This window comes from Schistocerca serialis, chromosome 11 (assembly GCF_023864345.2).
Source record: "Schistocerca serialis cubense isolate TAMUIC-IGC-003099 chromosome 11, iqSchSeri2.2, whole genome shotgun sequence".
Taxonomy (NCBI): Eukaryota; Metazoa; Arthropoda; class Insecta; order Orthoptera; family Acrididae; genus Schistocerca; species Schistocerca serialis.
In genome coordinates, this window is record NC_064648.1 from 54,697,609 (window position 1) to 54,722,252 (window position 24,644).

The 24,644-nt window shown below is 42.3% G+C and overlaps 1 protein-coding gene across 5 annotated transcripts in view; it reads left to right on the top strand.

The window, feature by feature from the left end:
• The first annotated feature begins 644 nt into the window (after positions 1-644).
• Positions 645-24,644, top strand: part of LOC126426945 (zinc finger protein 737-like) — a 92,859-nt gene continuing 68,859 nt past the window's right edge. For 4 of the 5 annotated variants that reach the window (XM_050089048.1, XM_050089051.1, XM_050089050.1 and 1 more), the window contains exons 1-4: positions 645-743; positions 2,849-2,930; positions 6,464-6,526; positions 23,378-23,449. In XM_050089048.1, the coding sequence (XP_049945005.1) occupies positions 715-743; positions 2,849-2,930; positions 6,464-6,526; positions 23,378-23,449 (246 nt within the window). In that variant the 5' untranslated portion in view covers positions 645-714. Of the gene's footprint in view, positions 744-2,848; positions 2,931-6,463; positions 6,527-23,377; positions 23,471-24,644 lie in introns of all 5 variants that reach the window. The other variant, XM_050089049.1, reaches the window with a different exon arrangement.

The window sequence follows — 24,644 nt, forward strand, 5'->3', positions numbered from 1 at the left end:
GTGACCAGGACCGGTGTTGCGTTTTGTGCGGAGTGTAGCAATGAGATCCTGTGTAGTGATAAGGGCATTGAGTTTCTTGTGTGCGATGTTGTCCAAGTACTGGAAACCAGGTGCGAGGGGAGGGACAGAGGTGTCAGTTCCATCGCAGACATCCGGGAAGAGGGAGTAATCGAACTAGGGATCATCGGGGATGGAAAAGACATCGGAGAGGTAGGATGCAAAGTGATTGGCCTTACTAAGGGTGTCAGGGAAGGGGTGATCATCATGGAGAAGAGGATAGTAGGGGGAGGGTTTAGTTCCGGTAAGGCGACAGAAGGCTGACAAGAACTTGGACCAGTTCTGAATCTATGTGTTTGTTTTCGGTTGATATCCATGTGATAAGCTGCAGCTCTATCCACAGTTACAAGTGTTTCTTCACAAATGTATCGTAACTTGCCCCTGGTTCATGATTTTTATCGCTACTTGCGCTTATGTTAGAATCATTTTTAGAAACATCGTTGTCTTCCGATATTACACAAACTCTGGTAGGCAAAAAGAAAAAAAAATCAAATATTTCGTCAATCACGTAGGAAAGGGATGCATAACAAAAGTGCTGCCGACGCATCTTTTTCGCCGTTTGGAGCGCTAGTGTCGCTCCAGCTGTCAAACGGTAACAACTTTAACAGCAGTGAGTGTCGCGACTGTTAATGTTAGACTGTGTGTCACACTAAAAAAATGAACACCGTGGAGATAGATAAGCAGAGGTAACAGTAAACTTGTTGTTTCATTGGATCACATTTTTATTATTCTTATAACTGCATGGATAACACGAAGCATTTTACATGTTTTTTGTTACGATGCTCTGGCAATAGTTTCAATATTGCATTAATTTAATGGCTTTTGCGGCACATTTGAAATTTACTTTGTTGTGTATACAAACGGCCATGATTAAATTATCGTTGCTGGATTTGTTTATGGTCTGGGCTTGCGTGCGAATTTGGTGTGTACTTGTTTTAGGTTATGTTTTTCAAAACAAACAGCTTGTTTTCCATGAGCTTGTAATTTTTCTCAATAGTCAGAGATCAATAATTTTTCCGCCAGTATTTTGGAGCGCGCTAAGTACTCTACGTATACTGTTCATTAATTACGAAAAGTTCATGTGCCGTTTGTAGCCTGTAGCGTCTTGTGAAGTACATGTTTTTTTGTCCCATCCGATAAAATCTCTACATGTATACTCTGTAACTTTGCAAAAGAGACGATTTGCATTTCCGACGTTTTTTCAATAGTTTTTACATATTGTGATCTCCAGTGAAAGTGCTAGTCATTTATAATTGCTGTGGTGCTAGTCATTTATAATTTTTGAGGGAAGGACGACCGAAGACAGCGAAGTGCTCACTTTCACTATTTCGTTATCTTAATCAGTATCACTGTTGTTATGTAATATTTGTTGTGAAGGAACGACGAGGAATAAAAATAGCGTTTGCTATGATGTAATGCGATGCTCCTCCCGATAATAGCGTGAGTAACTTTACAGTATTCGTCAGTTCTTTAGTGCACATAGTTACTACCTCTTTTCATGAATTGGGTACCGGTATCTGCAGATAAAAGATGATGTTAGATGTATTAATTTGTTGTGGCTATTTAGAATCATTTTAGTATCCTATTATTTGATCTGCTGCACAGACCTGGAAATCTTACATCAACAACAGTTTGTGTTAACATGCGTATATGAATGTGGTTTAGTATAAGGGTAATACTGCTGTGTTGCAAATAGATGTAGAAAGAAATTAGCTGGTGTGGAAAAAGCTACTATGTAAGTGCAATTCTCACTGACAAAGAACATTACACATCATCAGACTGTAACAGAACATTCACCATGGGTCTGCAGCTAAGAGGGTGAAGAGCCAGTAAATATGTTTAGCAATAGAAAGTTAACCAATATTAAAAATAGACGACATTTAAAAAAATTTTCGACAGTTCGTATAAAATACAGTATGTGTGGTTTTCTTTAGTGGATAGATAAAAAAAAAATCTGCATGGCAATATTTGCTCTACTGTGGGTATTCAGTAATGCCTTGTACAAGGAAAGCCTTAAAGGAGCAACTGTGTCAAAAACACACATTAAACAAATGACAAAATGATGGTTTGTAGGCTGCTGTGTTATAGTTAGGTTTTAATTTTGTACACATCAAGATGATACTGAGTAACTGAAGACAAACTGCAGACTAATGTCTGAGTTTAGAGATTAAGTACTGAAAGTGCCACATACATGATTAAGACCCGCAAATTCCATTTTACATTGATGGGAACAGGATTATAACACATTTGGATAATCATTTGCACTAGGGTATTCCCAAACTAAATCCCAAAGATGGAAGGCTTTATTTCAACTTATCTTTCTTCAAATTTAAATTGTGGTTGATGTAAGTTACTGATTTTCTGTAGAAAATATCCTTTCCATTCATTAGTTGCTTTGATTGCTCATAATGCTGTATGCCTAGTTACAGTTCCTCTGGGAAAAAGCAAGACACCTCTCAAATAATGCTCACAGTAGTAGAGTATACCTTAAACCAATGACAGACACAAACAGTATCAGTCAGTCTAGCATTTTTTCTGTTGGATGGATTTTGCAAAACATGATTTTCTATCATTTTGAGATTATATGTTATGACACTTCATTATGAGAGAATTGTAAATCAGTTCTTGACATTAGACTCTTTTCTTCACCTAGTTTTAATTTATTTATAGTTTAGTGGTTCATCTGCTGCACCCAGTAATGGACTCAAAATACTGCCTTTCAGCTGTATCTCACATTAACAATGGAAATTGAATGTGACTTTTATTATCTGGTTCCTTGTCTTTCCTACAGCCTGACTGCAGTAATGGACCATGAAAAAACTATTTGGATAAAAGAGGAAACAAGTGAGATATCAAGTTCACCAGGCTCCATTGTAAGTAGTTTCGTAGTATTTTTTTACTGTTGTTTCATTAATTTCAGTGTGCAGTATGTTGTGTGAATAAACAGAATTCATGCCATTTTGCTGAATATATGAGGAATTAAGTGCAATAAAATCTCCAGTGAGTTTTTAAGTTTACACTCAACATTTACAGCACTATGCATAGATTATAATGTGTGTTAAAATTCACAAATGATGCAGGGGAGGGTTTGAATTTAATTTTTGTAAATTTAGACAAATTTGTAATGCGCTGCTTATTGGCAGTTATAATATATTTACATAAAATTGAACTATTATGATAAAAATAGTTATTGGCTGGATGTCATTTCCAATGAGCACAATATTTCAGCAAGTAACCACATTGCCATCACCCAGTGCACTAACTTACTGTGCACTTACTAGTGATCAGTATGAGCTATAAGTGTAATTTTTTAAAAGTGTATCATAGGTTACATAGATGGCACCTTGGATCTTGTGTTTGTATGTTACTGTTATAGACTGTGGTTGTCTGTTTTGTTTATGGGGTCGACAGAAGCGTCCGATCCCACGCGTCTGCTTTGACCCGTGACGTAAGGGTGTTGTCGCGTGTGACGTCATGACGGTGCGGAGTTTGGTTTGAGTGTGGCTGTCTCCAGTTCTGTTTTATCTTTTTTTATTTACTTTTCTGATCCGTTCGTTCTATCTCGTGAGATATATATATATATTTTTTTAATTTAAAAACACTTATTACTTATTTTAATTATGTGTTTCCTCCAATTTCTGTTTTAGTTTATTATATTTATCTTTCTGATCTGTTCGTTCTATCCCGTGAGATTTTTTTTAAACAAAAGACAAAAATCACTAATCAGCTACGGAAGCATCTTTATCTTCTATGGGTTGCAGGGATTACGACCCCTGGGGAGGTGGGTGGGTATTCATGCATGGCTGTCTTCACTTACACGTTGTAGCTACGCAAGGCGTCTAAATTTGTTTATATTTATATCTAAAAACAAAGATGATGTGACTTACCAAATGAAAGTGCTGGCAGGTCGACAGACAAACAAACAAACAAACACAAACATACACACAAAATTCAAGCTTTCGCAACAAACTGTTGCCTCATCAGGAAAGAGGGGAAGGAGAGGGAAAGACGAGGGTTTTAAGGGAGAGGGTAAGGAGTCATTCCAATCCCGGGAGCGGAAAGACAGCTTGTGTCTGTATATGTGTGGATGGATATGTGTATGTATGCGAGTGTATACCTGTCCTTTTTTCCCCCTAAGGTAAGTCTTTCCGCTCCCGGGATTGGAATGACTCCTTACCCTCTCCCTTAAAACCCACATCCTTCGTCTTTCCCTCTCCTTCCCCTCTTTCCTGCTGAGGCAACAGTTTGTTGCGAAAGCTTGAATTTTGTGTGTATGTTTGGGTTTGTTTGTTTGTTTGTCTGTCGACCTGACAGCACTTTCATTTGGTAAGTCACATCATCTTTGTTTTTAGATATATTTTTCCTACGTGGAATGTTTCCCTCTATTATAATCATATCATTAATTTGTTTATATTTAGTTTGCCCCTCACCCAAAACACCCCATTTCCAGCGCTTGTCCCGTTAGTGTCATTAGGCTTCTTGTGGAAAGTGTGTGTGTTTGTTTTCGTTTTCGCCATATTTGTGACGTCATGGGTCAAAGCAGACGGGCGGGATCGGACGCTTCCATATTTCCTTGTTTATGTCACTACTTGAGTGGTGTCATAGATTGTCTTTTTGCTATACCTGTATAGGGCTAGTGGAGATGATGATCACTTGAGGAAAGCAATGAATTTGCATTGAGTGCTATTCTATACCTGTTGTGGTTATAGAGTTGCAGCATAGCCTAAGGCCTAGGTTAAGTAGGGAGGTGAAAGTCTAATTGTGGGTTGGGAAACCCAATGAAGTTTTTATAACAATCTTTTTCCATAGCTACATTTATGCCATTGATGAAAACTCTTGCTTTCCTACCGTAGTCCAGTATTTTCAGGTTTTCAATACATCTGAAGGTGTTAATCACACTCAAAATCCTGATAGTTATTCAGTTTTAATTTTTCTGATATTTGCAAGTGGTTAGTGAAGTTATCTGTTGATAATTTCTTAAGGGTTGTATTTCTGCTGTGTTAATGACATAATCGGTCTACCAGTTATCAGTCAAGTTCTCATAGTTACCTTGAAAGAAGTTTGAAGAGACATTTACTGTGAACACTGGTTTAAGAAGTTAGTTTCATATAATATTTTGTTTGCATTAGCACTTGTCTCTGAATATGTAAACCAAGTGTCAATAAGACTCATGGCAGAAAATTGTGATTTGTGTCTTTAGTTCACATTAATTAATTTTTAGAACACAGTGTACATGCACCCTGATATATTCCAGTGTGTATATATGTGATGGGAGCAAAGTTGTGGCAAAACTAAGAGGTTGTACATTCAGTATTGATGTGGTTTTTTTCTCTCTCTCTCTCTCTCTCTCTCTCTCTCTCTCTCTCTCTTTCTTTCTTTCTTTTCTTTTTTTTTTTTGTAACTACCTCTTCTATATACATCACTTCATGATAAATGATATTTGTTAAATTGCAAGGATGTTACAGAAATATTAAGGAATTTTTGTTGTAAATAATGTAACTTAAAGTTTGACCCAAACTTTTTGTTCCACTATAAAATATTTGTTGCTTCCTTTGCCTCCCTCATCTTGAATGTTTCTGCAGAATTGGTAATGATACAAATGCAAGAACATGCTCCATAGATTGGATTTGCAAAAATTGTGTTGGCAGATTATGTGTGTTTGTTGACAGCATAGCAGACAGTCTGCATTGAGTGAAGCTAGACTTCACATTTATTGTAAGCCTGGCTTAAGAACAACAGTACAGAGATGTGTGTTGTCCAGCTTTCTACCTTTTCACCTTGATTATATTTCACTTCTCTTCATTATATTTAACCTCTCTTCATTGATGTGAAAACTCGAGGAATATCTTGAACATTTTTATTCTTTAAATGGTATTGTGTCTGCTGTAGGTAGCGAATCATGAGCAAGTTGAATAATTTGTGATGCAATAAAACCTACAATTTCTGTGATGATGATCTTTTGCCACTCCTATTTGGAGTAACTACAGAAACCAATATACACATGACATTTATCTTTTACACTACTTCCATTGTATAAGAGTGTTTTTCAATAACTCAGTGCTGTATGAAAAAGCTGTGGGTATTTCATCACTCAGTGGGAATTTATTTTTAGAATAGTTCTGTAGTGAGTAATATCTAGAAAATAATGTTGTCATTCACATAATTTTATTTTCTCTCTAATTGAAATAAAACAAATCAGTTTTGCATCAACCAGAATTACTGTCGCACGAAAGAACATACACTGAGAACTGGCAATAAAATAATAGTTGTTGCTAAATTATGTGGTGTTAATTATTCATGAAAAGTACTTTAATTGTGGCATAGAAGTTGTGAAAGTTGCTAACAGTGTGTGGAGATCATGACTTTTTAAACGTACTCATTTTGCTTTGTGTTACTCTCACCACAGGTCCAGGTATACCCCTGTAGTGTGAAAATAAAGGAAGAATCACAGGAGACTGGGAATCAAGAGGTAATTCTAGAATTTTTTTGACGGAATGGAATTAATCTCTGATTTGTTATTTACAGTTGTGGGGAATGTAAATGAAGAGGTAAGCAATATAGCTGAGCATTATTGTCAAGGTTTGTTCAGATATGCTAGTAATTATGACTGACTCACAATATCATAATTTGCCCACTATTGTCAAATATGGCACAAAAGCCTAAATATAGTATTTTTTAGGCATTGCTCTATATAGGTTGACGTATTGTCTTTGTACAGGAACAATAGTTTTAATATCTACATTAGTAGAATTATTGTCTTGTACAAGGACATGGTAAAAAGTAATGCCTCCACATTTTTTATGCAGAAACTGTTAAAGCTTTTCAAATAAAACAAGCTTTGTTAATTTTTTATGTCTTTATTCCTCATGTTGACGTATTTATTTCTCAATGTAGTCACACACACACACAATAAACACATTTCTCTTGCTGAGAGACCAGTTCATTGATACTGACTTTGTTGACAGAGCCACAACCTCACCTCTGCTTTCACTGCTTCAGTCACTATCTAATGGAAGTCCTCGAAGGTATTCTTTAGATTTGGAAACAGATGAAAACTGGAGGCGGCCAAGTCAGGAGTGTATGGAAGATAATTGATGACAGTGAACCTAAGCTGTCGGATTGTTGCAGACATTGCAACCCACATGTCTTGTCTGGCATTGTCATGCTGAAGGACAGGGTGGTGCATGTATGGTCAGACTCTTTGAATTTGAAACTTGATCACAGTACGCTGCTCCTCACGCACCAACTTAGTTAAGCTACACTTGTTCATGTTACATGCTACAATCCAGAGCCCTCTAGCAGCAGATGGTTCCAATTTGGGTCAGCAGAGTGAAAAAACCTGTGCACATTACTCAGTCGAGTAATATATGTGACATGTAGTATCTCGACCGATACTGCAAACAGAATTAAAAAGTTGGAGGCATTACTTTTTAGCACACTCTTGTATATACAAACAAAAATGAGAACTACGCGTCATTGTGTTGATGTCTAAATAAAATGATGCATGATAGTTGCTGCAATGCCCTGGACCTGAACAGTGATTTCCTACGTATTTGACCAGTTGCCTTGATGAGTAAACTATCCACAGATACTTCTTTGACTGAATCAGTTGTCATTCTCATGGGAGGTTTGATTAGTGGGCAGAGCAAGAATGAGAATTCATCATATACTGTGAAAATGATGACAAAGTACGATTCAAGATATGAAAGCTTTTGCTTGAAAATACTCCATTATGTCTGGAAATCCAAAGTGAATCTTGACCCTTCTCAACACTCTTATCATTCACATCACCATCTGAATCAACATGATGCTATATAATACCCACTTTTACAACAATGTGGCAGTTTTCATATTTTACACCTAAGTATTATCTACCATTAAAATTACAGCGCCATTGTAGGCTTCTTTTCTTTGTCCCCTCTTCTACATTTTAATAAACCCTTGCAGTGTCATGTACTTCAATTTGTTTCATTATCCTTGTTATCAAGGTATTTACTTAAATTGCGGAGCAATTCTGTTTGCCTTCATTAAATTTACTTTATTCTTTTTTCGTTTCTGTGTTTTCCTTCATTAAATATTTTTACTCTTTTTTTCATTTCTACATTTATCATTTCCTCCATTAGGGAAACCTAAAGAAAGATTGACAGATGGAGCAAACTCCATCCTCCAGAATATGAGTTCTTAACAACTGCAATGCCTCATTCAGTTGGTCCCTAAAGCCAATGTTATTTGGATCATACACAGTTTACACTATAGTGCATTTAAAAACAGTTGCAACTTTTGATGTTTGGGTCACTGTGTGCCATTGCCTAGGTAGCACCAATGGTTAGCTGTTCGGCTGGTAAAGTGCCCATGGTGCCACACCATGGATAAACAGTACCATGTGGTGTCACGCATCAGAGGCACCTACATTTATTTCCTCTCATTGTAAATTGATAATTTCTGGCAGTGAAGTGTTTTACAGCTGTCAGGTATTGTAAACAAGTGTTCCGTGCTGCCATTGCATTAATAATAACATTGCAGCATGTCTGAACATGAGATTCACAGTAAAAGTGATCACCCAAGAACTCGTTCACCAGCTGTGAAGTGTTCTGCTGCAAAATTTTCCTCCAAATTCGACAGTAGTAATGGACAATGCACAATACCATTCAGTTGGGATGGGTAAAGTCCCAGCAATACAGCAGAGGAAAGCAGCTATTTTTCTCAGGGTACAAAGAAATATTCGAGTGGATAAAGTTGGACCCATCTTGTGTAAGGTAGACTTAATGGAACTTTCAGTACTGTACTAGCCAGAAACTCCATGCTAACAGGTCAGTGAACTGACTAATGTTTGGGCATTGTTTAATCAGGCTTTCTCCATATTATGCTCATTTAAATCCGGCTGGGAATATATGGTTGTAGGTGAAAAGTAATGTGGCCAAAAAACAACAAGAAATTTATACTCGGTGATGTTGAAATGTTGACAAGAGAGATCACTGCAAATGTTATATTGGACTGGTCTCACGTTATCAGGCATATCAAGAATGTAGTTGAGGAGAGCTGGATTCATGGACCGTGATGAGTTTTGAGAAATATGGTACTTCTCTTGTTACTGTGTTAACATCTGCTTATTTTGCCTAAACACAGTATAGTTTACAGATACACACCTCACTAACATTGTAAGGCAATTGAAATGGTAACAGAATCCTAAAACGGTGTGTTATTAACCAAGCAACTGAGGGCGAGACATATCAGTAGTTATAAGAAAGCCAGTTCTCAGTATAAAAGTAAATGTGCAGCTTCTTCACTTATGTCAGTATATATGGCAATTTCAGATATTAACCATATGGTAAAATACTCTCCTCTTTGCATGCTATCATTTCCCAAGCTTGTTTTAATATCTCAGACCATTTATGACTGACTTGATTTAATTCTTTTGGCCCCTGTGGGGGCATAGGGCATCCAGGAGAACTCGCCATCTGTCTCTGTATTTGGCCATTTGCCTCAATTTTGCCCAGGTTTTGCAAACTCTTTTTGCTTCCTCTTCCATTGTCCTCTTCCATGTGCCCTTAGGTCTTCCTCTCTTCCTTGTTCCCTGGGGATTCCATTCCAATGCTTTTTTCTCGATGGTTCCATCTCAAGGTGTGCCCCAACCAACATCACTTTCTCGCATCTGGTCTTCTATAGGTATTCGGTTTGTTATTCGCCAGAGCTCCTCATTACATATTTTTTCTGGCCACCAGATATTCATGATGTGTCAGAGACATCTATTTATTAAGCTTATCCATTTTCCTGCTTTCACTGGCATACACAAGGACAGCCTTCTCATTTGTTTTAAAAATATGGATTTTTGTTTTGTACGTGATATTTCTGTTTTTCTGTATTGGATACAATTGTATGTATTTGCCTTTTTAATGCGGTTTTTCATGTCATCTCCAGCTCCACCATATTCCATCACTATACAATCAAGATACAGGAATGAGTTGACAGTCTCCACCCACTGCTCCTCTATTAAAAGTGGCACCTCCGATGTTCCCTGAATTTACTCTCATTTCCTTTGTTTTGCCTGTATTTGTCTTGAGGCCAGCAGTCTCTGCCTCTTCTTTCAGCAAGTTTAATGTAGCTTGCATATCCATCAGCTAGGCTAGTGAAACTATGTTGTCTGCAAAATCCAAATTATCTAGACATTCATGGATCTCCCACTGGATTTCTCGTCTCCTGCCTGCTGTGACTCTTCACATAACTGAGTCTAGAACAAGTAGAAAAAGTGTTGGTGATAAAATGCAACCCTGCCGGACTCTAGTTATTACTTTCATGGGCTCTGTCACATTTCCCTTGTGGAGTATGCAATGTTTGTAACCATTATATAGATCTTTTATGATGTTTAAGATCTTCTGTGGTATCCCATACTTCTGCAACACCTGCCAGAGCACTTTGTGTTTCATGGAATCGAATGCCTTTTGAAAATCAAGGAATGCCAGGTACATGGTTGCTTGGAATTCTTAGCTTTGCTTTAAAATTATCCTAAGAGTGTTAATAAGATCAATACAACTGTGTTGTGCCCTAAAACTGGCCTGTTCTTTACGCAGTCACTTTTCAAGAGACTCTTTAATTCTGTTTAAAATAATTCTGGTGATGATGTTACTGGCACTGACAACAATGTAATACCTTGCCAGTTGCTACAGTCTGACAAATTTCCCTTTCTTGGGAGCTTTATGACCAAACCATTTTTCCACTCCTTTGGAGATTTCTCTTCAAACCAAATATGCTTCATCAAGGGATAGAGCATCTTAACAGTACGTTCAATATCAGCTTTTAAGAGCTCTGGTGCTATGTTGTCTAGGCCTGGAGCCTTTGTATTCTTTATGGTTTTCAAAGCAACCCTAATTTTGTTCATTTTGGGACACTGCAAATTTATATCTTGACCTCCTTCGACTTACTCTGGAACATCTCTTACCTGTTCATCTTGGTTGTCTTCAAAATTTAACAGTTCCTTGAAGTGCTCCTCCCATCTCTGTAGCTGTGCCTGTTGAGTGGTAGGCATCACCCCATCCTTGTTCTTAACTGGTCCTTCATGTCTGAAGTTCTTCATTGACAACCATTTGGTTGTATTGTAGAACCCTTTAATATTTTCTTGTTTTGCTGCCTCTTCTACTAATTTTGGTTGCTCATCTTTCCATTTCCTTTTATCTCTCTGTGTATTCTTTATGCGCTTCGCTCTTTTGCACTCTTGTCAGACAAAGATTTAACTTAAGTTTTAGTTCTTTCTGGTGGCTGATCTCATCTGATGTAGCATTGGAGGTCCATTCCTTCCATTGATGTGCCTTACATCCTATGATTTTTTCTATCACATCTAAATGACTGTCTTTGATTTTTTTCCCCAACATGTTTCAATTCCCTCTTCCATAAAGTTTTCTTCAGAGAGGATCTGGAATCTGTTTTGTAGTTCAAGGGCAAATGTTTCTTTGATCTGTTCGTCTTTTAGCCTTGCTAGATCTGTTTTCTTGCTCCTGTGACTGAGCTTGGTTCTGTTTGCCTCTTTTTTCAGTCTGAATTCTGCCAAAACTAGGTGGTGGTCACTTCCAACGTCCGCTCCTCTTCTGTTTCTGACATCTAACGGAGAGTGTTGGAACTTGCAGCTTATGACTATGTGGTCTATTTGATTTTCAGTAACATGGTCTGAAGAATCTCACGTTTTCTTATGGCAGTTACAATGTGGAAACACTGTGCCTCCAATGACTTGGTCATGTTCAGTGCATGTGTCTATCAGCAGTTGACCATTTACATTCCTTATCCCAGCACCGTACACACCCATGATATGTTCAAGCCCTTCATTTTCTGAACCAGCTTTTGTGTTCAAGTCACCCATTAAAATTTTTAGGCCCCTAGAATTTATTTGTCTAAGGACTCCATTAAGCTCTGTATAAATTGCATCTTTTAATTCTCCTTTAGCTATTTTATTAGGTGTCTAGCATTGAATTACAGTGACATATCACACATTTGTTTTAAAGCATGCAGTTATTATCCGTTCTGAGAGTGGTTTCCACTCCAGTAAGCTCTTCTTGCTGCTTTTAGACAGTAAGAGCCCTACACCATTCCTACACATCACGTCCTCACCTGTCTGACCCGCGTACAGCAGCAGTCCACCAATTTGTGTTTGTAATTCCCCAGATTCTGGCCACCTTATTTCACTTAGTCCCAATATATCTAGTCGGTAGTTCTCCATCTGGTTTTCAACCTCTCTTAGCCTCCCTGCCTATCTCAACATCCTTACATTCCAAAAACCAATACGGGTTTTCCTTTTCAGCCAAAGGTCATATCCTTAAGATCCATCCGGCTGTTTCTCCTGTTAGTTTCTGTGATGCGTGTTTTTTGGTGGTGTGGGTTATCAGCCCACAGCACCTGAGTGTCCAGGTGGGGCTGCCACCTCATGGCCTGGACACCTGCCAAGGTTTTATTTCAGGACATTACCCCCTAGATAGCTTGTCTTCAGCACAACTAAAGAATGCTGTCCATCCCTTTGCAGTAAGGCCTATGTGCATCAATGTTGTCATGGTTTCCAAGGATCTTTTGCTGTCCACATTAGGGGGCTGTGCCTGCTGCCACACAATCACAGGGAGGAAAAGGAAAGGAAGCGAGAGTATAGGATGGGCCACGATAGAATAGAGCAGGACACTAGGCGGGACATTGTGAGACACACTTCATCTGGATCCTCTATGGAGATCTGTCCAGCTAGGGAGGCCCTACTTGTAGTTACACTACTGCTGGTATAGGCCTCCACTTCATTGGATCACACAAACCCCCTCGCCCACATGGATGGTGTTTCATTAAGGTGGTGTCTCCTGAGGGGGAGACCATTTATGAGATATGAGGGATTTATGAATATTTCATTCTGGCTTTTTTACTGGCATGTGCGTTGGTGATGGAGACCTTTACTAACATTCCATTTACTTGACATTGGAGATAAATAGCAATTTCTCAGAGGTTTAAAGAATAATTTAATATGTTATCTAAATTTCATATGCAGCATAATATGACCTAACACAAATCAAATGCAAATTCATAGTACCCCTATGTTTGGCGAAGAGTTCTCGGGCTTCCAGCCGGGTGGCGGTGTCTTCAAACTGCGACGTTTCGACGAGTGACATACTCATCATCTTCTGGCGAAGTGCCGAGACTTTGCGGATGCCGGTCCCTTTATACCTGCAGTGTGCCCCCCACCACCTGGCCGCGGGAGGCTGGGTCCAGAGGAGCCGGCGGGCGAGGTGGAGGGGGAAGCGGGTGCGCCGTTCGTGTCTCCGTCAAAGCATTCTGATCACGTCTCGTGAGCTGGACGGTTCTTGTTGCGTTCCTGGTGTATTGCGGCTAATGCTGGATTCCAGGCCGCGCTCAGTTGATAGCCTTCGTCCCTGTTCACAAGATTCTCGTGGGCCCGTATTTCTATTGATTCTTTAATGTCGCTATCCCAATAGCTCCCGGCTCGGCATAGCACCCTGGTGTTTTCGAAGTCAAAGGTGTGGTTTTCTTTGCTGCTATGTTCAGCTATAGCAGATTTCTCTATCTGTCCAAGTCGAACATGCCTGATGTGTTCCTCGCACCTTTTAGAGATGCAGCGCTGTGTTTGACCAATGTACTTCACACCACATTCGCAGGCAATGTTGTATATACCAGGTGTGTTTAGTTTGAGTGGGTCTTTAGCTGAGCCCAGCAGCTCTTTCGTCTTCGGCGGTGGTCGGAATACAGTATTTATGTTAGATTTTCTTAATAGCCTCCCGATTTTGGCTGATGTGGGCCCCAAATATGGAAGAAAGGCGAGTCTCTTGTTAACTTCCTCTTCCTCTTCCTGAAATTTGTCAGTCTGTCTCCTCTTGAAGGCCCTGCCAATCTGTGTTTCACTGTACCCGTTTTTCCGAAATACCTCTCTTAGGTAGTGTAATTCGTCTGAGAGGCTTTCTTTGTCACAAATGACGTGCGCCCTATGCAGCAAGGTGGTCAGTACTGACTGGCGTTGCGCCGGATGGTGGCAGCTGGTTGCATGGAGGTACAGGTCTGTGTGCGTCTTTTTTCTATATACTGAATGGCCCAGCGTACCATCTGCTTTCTTCCTGATCAGTATGTCCAGAAATGGAATACAGCCATTATCTTCTACTTCCATCGTGAAGGTGATATTCTTATGTATGCCGTTTAGGTGGTCCATAAACTCCTCCAGTGCCTGCCTGCCATGCTGCCAAATCACGAAAGTGTCATCCACATAGCGGAAGAAGTGCCTGGGTTTACGGTGAGCAGTTTGTAGTGCCACCTCCTCAAAGTGTTCCATATAAAGATTCGCCATCCCTGGAGCAAGGGGAGATCCCATGGCCACACCATCCACTTGTTCATAATGCTCTCCATTGCACTTACGACCACTACTCGAGCTAATGTGGCCCTCCTTCCTTTCCGGGCTGCATACCTTCCCTTTCCTCATCCTTCCCCGTCCCCCATCTTCGCCCCTTCCCCCCCCCCCCCCCCCCACTCTCACCTCTGGCTCTTTCCTTCCCTTTCTCCCCCTCTGGGAGTATGGTTTGTGCCTACGTCCAGAGACGGACACTCGAAACTGTTCCAAATTCCTTGCTTTCTACACTCGCAAGTCCTTGTCCTTCCTCTGTCCTTCTCTTTTCCTTCCCTCTTCTCTTTGCCCTTTTCTCCGCTGCGGCGTTTGAGACCCCCTCTTCTTTCCTTTCCCTTTCTATTTTTTCCTCCCTGTGCATGTCTGAAGGTTGACCCACGCACTTCCATGCGTAGCCGGTGACGGGGTAACGCGCAATTCCCCGCCCCGTGTAGACAGGTAGGACACGTACGTACCCCCTGGTAACGGCCAGGCCCAGGGAGGGGTGATTACCCGAGCTGATACCTTCCGAAAGTGCCGATTGGTCCCTCCGTCCATTTGTCGGGAGGTGTGACCTGAGGTGTGAACAATCACCTAAGGCGGGAGTGCCCTCAGTGAGGGCCCCCACAAGGGTGGAGCGCGCCATCGGAGACGCCGGTAATCATGGGGGATTCTTCCGCAATGGTTTCCTCACCTTCCACTATGTCTGCTCACAAACATAAGTTCACTGAGTCTCAGCCACAGACAGTTCTTCCATCATTGCCACAGTTCCTTGTTGTTTCTCGGTCTGACGAAGGTAACGACTTCTCTACGGTCAACCCTTTCATTATTCAGAAGGTGTCGACGCAATTGCAGGTCCTGTAAAGTCTTGTTCCAGATTACGGAATGGCACCCTGTTGTTAGAAACAGTCAGTGCCATCCAGGCACAAAAATTGCTGCGTACTTCTCTGCTCCACACCTTCCCTGTCCGGGTGGAACCGCACCGTACCTTAAATTCCTCACATGGCGTCGTTTATACACGCTCCCTCGATGGATTGTCTGACGAAGAAATTCAGCACTACCTGTCTGACCAGGGCGTAACGGCTGTTCATAGAGTTATGAAAAGGGTTGACACAAACATCATTCCAACCCGCACTGTCTTCTTGACATTTGACAAAGTTCAACTCCCATCGAAAATCAAAGCAGGCTATGAGATAATTTACGTTCGCCCTTACGTCCCAAACCCTACGCGTTGCTATCGATGTCAGCGGTTCAATCACACCAGCCAGTCCTGTTCCAATCCGGCCAAATGTGTTACGTGTGGCAAGGATGCCCATGAGGGTGCTTGTCCACCTCCATCCCCTCGCTGCATCAACTGTATGGGTGACCACGCTGCTTCCTCTCGAGATTGCCCCATTTTTAAGGACGAAAAGCTCATCCAGGAAATAAGGGTGAAGGAAAAGGTGTCGACCTTTGCTGCTCGAAAATTATTCGCCAGTCGACAGCCCACCGTGCCTCAGACAGGAAAATACAGCACTGTCCTTGCTTCTCCTCGGCCAACAAATGAGGTGGCCACGCAGACTTGCGACCTCAACTTTAGTGCCACGGTCGTCAGATCAGCCAGCGCAAAGATCGCCCATTCAACTTCACCACTTTTGCCTGCCCACTCTATGGCTCACCCTTCGTCGGGTTCTGCTAAATCTCGAGCCCAAAAGTCAGACACCAAGACTTCCAAAAAAGAGCATACTCGTGAAGAGTTTTTACGTACCGCAACTTCACAACCATCGGTTCCTCCTTCATTTAAACATCATACTTCCAAGAAGGCTACAAAGAAACCCAGTTCCTCTCCTTCTCCGCCAAGGCGTGTCCCATCTACAGCACCACCTGGCGGAAATCGCCCTCAGCCGTCTTCTGTGTCGCCGAGGCGCACTGCTGGTGGCCGGTCAACCGGCCGATCGCTGGTGGCAGGAGCTGCTTCTGACCAACCTATGGATCAGGATCTTCTGCCTTCGGCTGAATGCCATTCCATGCTGTCGGTCGCTAGCTCCGAGCAGTCTTCGAGTTGAAAGCAACTTTGGTCACATTCCTACATTTTCTGTTTACCCCATGTCCATTATCCACTGGAATATCCACGGAATTCGAGCCAATAGGGATGAATTGTCGATCCTCTTATGATCCTACTCGCTGGTCATCTTCTGTCTTCAGGAAACAAAGCTGCGTCCCCATGACCGCTTTGTTCTCCCTCATTTTCAGTCCGTCCGATATGATCTCCCCTCTGTTGAAGGCACTCCAGCACATGGAGGACTCATGATTCTTCTCCATGAAACTCTCCATTATTACCCAATCCATTTAAACACTTCCTTCCAAGCTGTCGCCGTCCGTCTTTCCCTTTCCAGATACACGTTCTCTCTTTGTACTGTATACATTCCGTCATCCACACCAATGGCACGAGCTGATCTCCTTCATCTTCTTGGTCAGCTTCCACCCCCCTATTTGCTGGTTGGGGACTTCAATGCCCACCACCTGCTTTGGGGATCTCCACATCCTTGTCCACGTGGCTCACTATTGCTAGACGTCTTCCACCAAGCGGATCTAGTTTGCCTCAACACTGGGGTCCCTACATTTTTATCTGCCTCCGCGACAAATTTATCTCATTTGGACCTTGCGGTCAGTACTGTTCCGCTAGCTCGGCGCTTCGAATGGTTCGCCCTTGATGATACACACTCGAGTGATCACTTTCCATGTGTCCTTAGACTGCAGCCTCAACTGCCATACATGCGCCCCCGACGCTGGAAGTTTGCCCACGCTGATTGGACACTTTTTTCGTCTCTAGCGACATTCGATGACCGTCACTTTCCCAGCGTCGACGATGAGGTCACCCATATTACCGACGTTATTCTTACAGCTGCGGAACACTCAATACCACGCACCTCCGAATTGCCCCGGCGCCCCCCAGTTCCTTGGTGGAACGAGGCATGCCGTGATGCAATACGTGAGCGGCGACGTGCTCTCCGCGTTTTCCGCCACCATCCTACTTTGGCCAACTGTATCCGCTATAAGCAGTTCCGAGCGCGATGCCGTCGCGTCATCCGCGATAGCAAGAAGGCAAGCTGGAAATTCTTTATTAGCTCATTTAACACCTTCACTCCCTCCTCGGAAGTTTGGAGTCGGCTTCGACGGTTCTCAGGCGCGCCTAGTTTCTCCCCGATATCTGGGCTCACTGTCGCGCATGATACATTAGTGGACCCCGTCGCAATTTCTAACTCATTGGGTCAGCACTTTGCTGAGATTTCGAGCTCTTCCAATTACCCGCCAGCGTTTCTCCCGAAGAAACGTGCAGCGGAAGTGCGACCTCTTGCTTTCTCCTCTCAAAATCGCGAAAGCTATAATACTGTTTTCTCCATGCAGGAACTCCAACATGCACTCTCTTCTTCTCGCTCCTCCGCCCCAGGACGGGATGGTATCCACGTCCAAATGTTGCTAATTTATCAACCCATAGTCTGCATTACCTCCTTCGCCTTTATAATCGAATTTGGACCAACAGTACTTTTCCCAGACGATGGCGGGAAGCTATCGTCGTTCCCGTTCCGAAACCTGGAAAGGACAAACATTCCCCTCTAGCTATCGCCCAATTTCTCTCACGAGTAGTGTCTGTAAGGTTTTGGAGCGTATGGTGAATTACTGTCTAGCGTGGTGGCTGGAATCCCGCAGTCTTTTAACACCTTCCCAATGCGGATTCCGAAAGCATCATTCTGCCGTTGACCATCTTGTTGCTCTCTCCACTTATATCATGAACAATTTTCTCCGGAAACGCCAAACAGTAGCAATATTTTTTGATCTGGAGAGAGCATACGATACCTGTTGGAGGACAGGCATCCTCCGCAAACTGTTCTCTTGGGGCTTTCGAGGTCGGCTACCCCTTTTTCTTCGTGAATTTATGGCAGAGCGCACATTTAGGGTGCGGGTGAACACTACTCTCTCTCGTACTTTCCACCGAGAAAACGGGGTACCCCAGGGCTCCGTGCTGAGTGTTGTACTGTTTGCCATTGCCATCAATCCAATTATGGATTGTCTCCTTCCTGATGTCTCGGGCTCCCTCTTTGTGGACGATTTTGCGATCTACTACAGCTCTCAACGGACCAGCCTTCTCGAACGACGTCTTCAAGGATGTCTCGATCGCCTCCACTCTTGGAGCATCGAAACCGGCTTCCGTTTCTCTCCCAGTAAGACCGTTTGTGTTAATTTTTGGCGACGTAAGGAGTTTCTTCCGCCCTCCTTACATCTAGGTCCTGTCAACCTTCCGTTTTCAGACGTCGCTAAATTCTTGGGTCTTATGTTTGACAGAAAACTGTGCTGGTCCTCCCACGTTTCCTATCTTTCGGCTCACTGTCTGCGTTCCCTTAACACCCTCCGTGTCCTGAATGGTACCTCGTGGAGAGCGGACCGAGTGGTCCTTCTCAGCCTCTATCGCGCCTTAGTTCGCTCAAAAAATGGTTCAAATGGCTCTGAGCACTATGGGACTCAACTGCTGAGGTCATTAGTCCCCTAGAACTTAGAACTAGTTAAACCTAACTAACCTAAGGACATCACAAACATCCATGCCCGAGGCAGGATTCGAACCTGCGACCGTAGCGGTCTTGCGGTTCCAGACTGCAGCACCTTTAACCGCACGGCCACTTCGGCCGGCCTTAGTTCGCTCAAAATTGGATTATGGAAGCATAGTCAACTCCTCTGCTCGGCCGTCTATTCTTCGGCATCTCGACTCTATCCACCACCGTGGATTACGTTTAGTGTATGGAGCTTTTTACACTAGCCCTGTGGAAAGCCTTTATGCTGAGACTGCTGATCCTCCGCTGTCCAATCGGCGAGCAGTCCTTCTGAGTCGTTATGCTAGCCATCTGTCTTCCATGCCTGCTAATCCAGCCCATGACTTTTTTTCGACGCCTCCCTTGATGTAGGGTATGCAGGCCGCTCCTCCTCCCTACTACCCCCGGGAGTCCGCTTCCGTCAACTGCTCCATTCTCTTTCCTTCCGCTTTCCTAAAACCTTCTTGACAACTTGGGGTACAGCACTGCCTTGGCTCCGTCCCCGGATCTGCCTGCTCCGTGACCTTTGTCGATTTCCCAAGTATGGTACCCCTACACTTGTTTATCGTCGGGCATTTGCTGCTCTATGTGCACAAATGACGGATGCCACATTTATTTACACCGACGGCTCGAAAACATCGTTCGGTGTAGGGAGTGCCTATATTGTTGGCGACACCCCAAATCACTTTCGGGTTCCCGACCAGTGTTTGGTTTATACTGCAGAGCTTTACGCTGTTCTCCAGGCTGTCCACTACATCCGCCGCCATCAGCGGATACAGTACGTAATCTGCTCAGATTCTCTCAGCTCTCTCCTCAGTCTCCAAGCTCTTTACCCTGTGCACCCTCTGGTCCACCGGATTCAGGACTGTCTGTGCTTGCTCCACCTGGGGGGCGTCTCTGGTGGCGTTCCTCTGGCTCCCGGGACACGTTGGTATCTGTGGAAATGAGGCGGCCGATATTGCAGCCAAGGCTGCAGTCTCTCTTCTTCGGCCAGCTATTCCATCGATTCCTTTCGCTGATCTACAGAGCGTTTTATGTCGTCGTGTTGTTCATTTATGGCATGCGCATTGGTCAACACTTCCCCATAATAAATTGGGGGGAGTGAAAGCTCTTCCTTGTGCTTGGACCTCTTCCTCCCGAACGCATCGTCGGGAGGAGGTAATTTTAACTAGACTCCGGATAGGGCACTGTCTTTTTAGCCATCGACATCTTTTAAGCGGCGATCCTCCCCCACTCTGTCCCCACTGCTTTCAGCTGTGGACGGTAAGACACCTTTTAATTGAGTGCCCCCTATTTTAATCTGTTACGCTCCCGTCTACAGCTATCTCCTGATCTATCGTCGATTTTAGCAGATGACACGCGCTCAGCCGACGGCGTTCTCCAGTTTATTAGTGCCAGTGAAATGATGTCAGTCATTTGAAGCTTTTTTTGGGGACAACCAACCTCTTTCTGTAGTGGATTTTTAAGCCTTCCTTCTGCTTTTAGTTTCTCCAATTTTATGACTTAGTCCCATTGCTGCTGGTTTTCAATTTCGGTTTTTTACTGTTTCCTAAGTCACGGTCTGGGCGCTAATGACCATAGCAGTTTTGCGCCCTAAAACCAAACAAAAAAAAAATTGACTTCGAAAACCCCAGGGTGCTATGCCGAGCCGGGATCTATTGGGATAGCGTCATTAAAGAATCAATAGAAATACGGGCCCATGAGAATCTTGTGAACAGGGACGAAGGCTATCAACTGAGCGTGGCCTGGAATCCAGCATTAGCCGCAATACGCCAGGAATGCAACAAGAACCGTCCAGCTCACGAGACGCGATCAGAATGCTCTGACGGAGACACGAACGGCGCACCCGCTTCCCCCTCCACCTCGCCCGCTGGCTCCTCTGGACCCAGCCTCATGCGGCCAGGTGGTGGGGGGCACACCGCAGGTATAAAGGGACTGGCATCCGCAAAGTCTCGGCACTTCGCCGGAAGATGATGAGTATGTCACTCGTCGAAACGTCGCAGTTTGAAGACACCGCCACTCGGCTGGAAGCCTGAGAACTCTTCCCCAGCTGTATACGCCGGGAAAGCATACATTCACATTTACCCCTATGTTTGTTTGCAAACTTTAAGAATTTCTTGCAGTAATTTAGCTTATACTGAAATATCACAATAACTATGACCTTTCTTGAAATGATAGGGAATTAATCAGAAAGTTGACGAATGAAGCTATAGAATGTGTGAGAAAGATTACAGATCAACCAGACGTGCAGCTGACAGGTTATGTGCCAAGCAGGCCTGACATTACCTTTGCCTGCTGATATCATCCATGCTAGCAACTATGTGCCCCTCCACTCGCTCCATACTGAATTGTCAAAAGTCACAACTGATTTTAAATGCACTATAAACAACTTCTTCTTTTGTGCATTGAGTATTAGGCCTTCACTCTTCCTTGGCCTTCCCCAGCTTCGTCAACCTACTGGGCTATAATCTCTGATGTTGTAATATTGTCTGCCACTGTTCATTGTGTCAAGATATTGATTCAGTTTTCCTCTTTGTCATCAATGTTGTTTTGCGTGTTAAACATTTTAAATTCTGTCATAATGTCTTCTCTCATACAGCCATTTGTGGGTGTAAAGAATCCCATTGCACTGCCTGGCTCTTACTGCCTTGTCATTTGTAAATGACTAATGATTTGCCTCCACAGGGTAATGTGGGGATGGTCATCATTTTCTAAAATTTCCTTTGTGTTATTTTCTCTGTCTTTTTTCTAAAGTACCTGTTTGCTTTTACATGTAGTTTCCAAATTTTGTTACTTTCTTACCTGTATCTTTGTCATGTTAGTATGTGATATCACATTTCAGATAGTTAAAATAGCTGACCTGTTGTACTGCTGTATTGCTCAGCACTGTTTTTAGATTTAAAGAGGTCCCATCCCATAAAAATCATACTTTACTTTTGTTCTCACCTTGGTAATGGCTAAGGAACCAACCCTGACAGAGAACTGGCAGGTCTGAAGCCCATAAGCTGACAGCTACACCATCAGACTCAAACTGCATGGCACTTGTGATGTGATCAGAACATTTTCACACAGCAAGTGTTCCATGCAAGACTTGAAATTCTGCCAGTTATATTATACAGGATGTATACACTCTGGGAAAACTGGGAAATCCTGGAATTTTTTCATCTGGGGAAACCTAGGAATTTTTTAGGACTATGGAAATATTTCATTGTTTTAGTTCTCAGTTAAATTTTTGTAATTAAGACTGGTAAGAACTGATGCTCTAACAAAGGATTTTACAGCATCCTGCTGCAGCAGAATAATACTGTAGCAATAAAACATAAACAAGAGGATAAAACCAAAATAAAACATTGCAAAGGAAATGTGCCATTTACAACAACAACAACAACAACAACACAAACACAGTGTACACACAAGTGTCTGCCAACAGCAAAATGCGTCAAAAGCTTCGGGATGAAGACTATGCAACATAATAACAAACAGCTTCCAATCAGTGTGACTGTTAGGTTCGAGTGAGTGGTTGCGAATGGGCTCATGCACATGCTCAGTTTATTCATGTAGGAGCAGTACCTTTTCCTGCTTCTAGCTACTTGAAAAGTTTTTCTGGCACACCGAAGCTGCCAGGGTGATTTTGCGGTTTCTTCTTCATTTACAGCTCTCACATTAAATGGAAACAAAATGAATTTCTTTGGCCAGGAGCTATGAAATTAATTACAATGCATTCACATAATTATGGAAGTCTAAAATATCATATTGATTTTAGTTTTCTCATTTTATTTTATTTCAGCATTTTGGCAGTCAAACATTAATCACCTTGCAGAACAGTGAAGCTGTTTTTGTTGGCTTGCTAAAGAAATTTTGGCTTTTATTGATCCTTTCCACAGAGGCAGTCAATTTATTTGAAACTAAATGTTTCATTCTGCACTGTTGGCTACTTTCAGCTGTTTCACTGAAATTAAAGTGCATGTTTTCGTCTTCTTGACAAAGTAAACTGCTAACAGGAGCCAAAGTCTAGACCATAGCAAAAGTTGTCTTAAGCATATATAAACAGTCCAGGGAGCAATCCAAATCATGAAGTGTAATGCATGCAAGTTAAGAAACCTAGAACCTTTGCCTTCCTTCTACAGGCAAGTGCTCTACTGATAGTGCACCTGCCTGTGAAAGGGAAAGGTCTTACTTTTGAGTAAGAATCCTGCACACAGTGTTAATCTGCCAGGGAGTTTAAAATCAATGCACACTCTGCTGCAGAATGAAAATTTATTTTATTTGGATGATTACTGCTTTTTTAGCAATGTAATTTTGTATGTGAGGTGTGGTTGAAGACAAACCTCTCCATCTCTCTTAATAGTCATACAGTTGTTACAGAGTTTTATGTGCAAGCTTTAAATGGGTAATTATTCTCCTTTTCCAGTTACTTCAAGATCCATTAAAAATTGAGGCTCCATTTTACAACACAAAGGAAGATCCAGGACTGAAATTGAATGTGAGTCTCTCTGAGCATAGTGTAAGTTTTCAAATCAGTGTTGTTTTACGCTTGAGGTACAGCAAGACAATCATGGAATGTAATGGCTGCATATAGTTAAAAAATCATAGATGAAGAGCCATTCTAACCTACAATATCAGTAATTTTTAGTATTTTTGTAGTTACCATGACTCTCATTACCCTTGTGTGTTACATGTTATCCATGGTGGTGGTGGTGGTGGTGGTGGTGGTGGTGGTGGTGGTGGTGGTGGTGGTGGTATGTCAAAAGACTGCTTTGAACCCAGCTCTCCAAGCTACTCTATCCTGTGTAACCCTGTTCATTATAAAACAACTGATGCAACCTACATCCATCTGAATCCTGAATCCTTTTTACTGTATTTATCTCTGGGTCTCCCTTTACAATTTTAGCCCACCTCCTCCCCTCCATCCCCTGCCTACACTTCCTTCCAGTACTAAATTGGTAATCCCTTGATGTCTCAGAATGCATCCTATCAACCAATCCCTTTTTTAGTCAAGTTGTCCCTTAAATTTCTTTTCTCCCCAATACGAGTCAGTACATCTTCATTAGTTCTGTGATCTACTAATCTGATCTTCATTCTTCTGTTGTACCACATTTCAAAAGCTCATATTCTCTTCTTGTCTAAACAGTTTATCATCCCTCTTTCACTTCCATACATAGCTATGCTCCAGATAAATACCTTCTGAAAAGACTTTCTAACACTTCAGTGTGTGTTCAATGTTAACAAATATTTCTTCTTGAGAAACGCTTTTCTTGCCATTCTCAGTTATTTTGCTACCAAAATAGCAAAACTCATCTACTACTTTAAGTATATCGTTTCCTAATCTAACTCCTCCTAACCTTTGAGCAGTACAGCACAGCATCATTTGGATATACACGGATAAGGCAAACATTATAGCTACTGCCCACCATGAGAGTGAATGCGCAGTGCTGTGTACGCAGGGCTGTTGGGGTATGATTATACTAAAGGAAACATTTGCCTTGGGTACCATTGAACCTCTAGTAGTAACCAAATACATTATGATTACTGTGAATTGTGTGAGCATGGTTCCCTTGATGCTTTGTTTTTCCTAATGGTAATCACATATTTCCGGCTGGGTAATTGTCGATTTCACCAGGCCAGAATCATGCCGCAGTGATTTGAAGAGTATTACAGTGAATGCACATTCATGACTT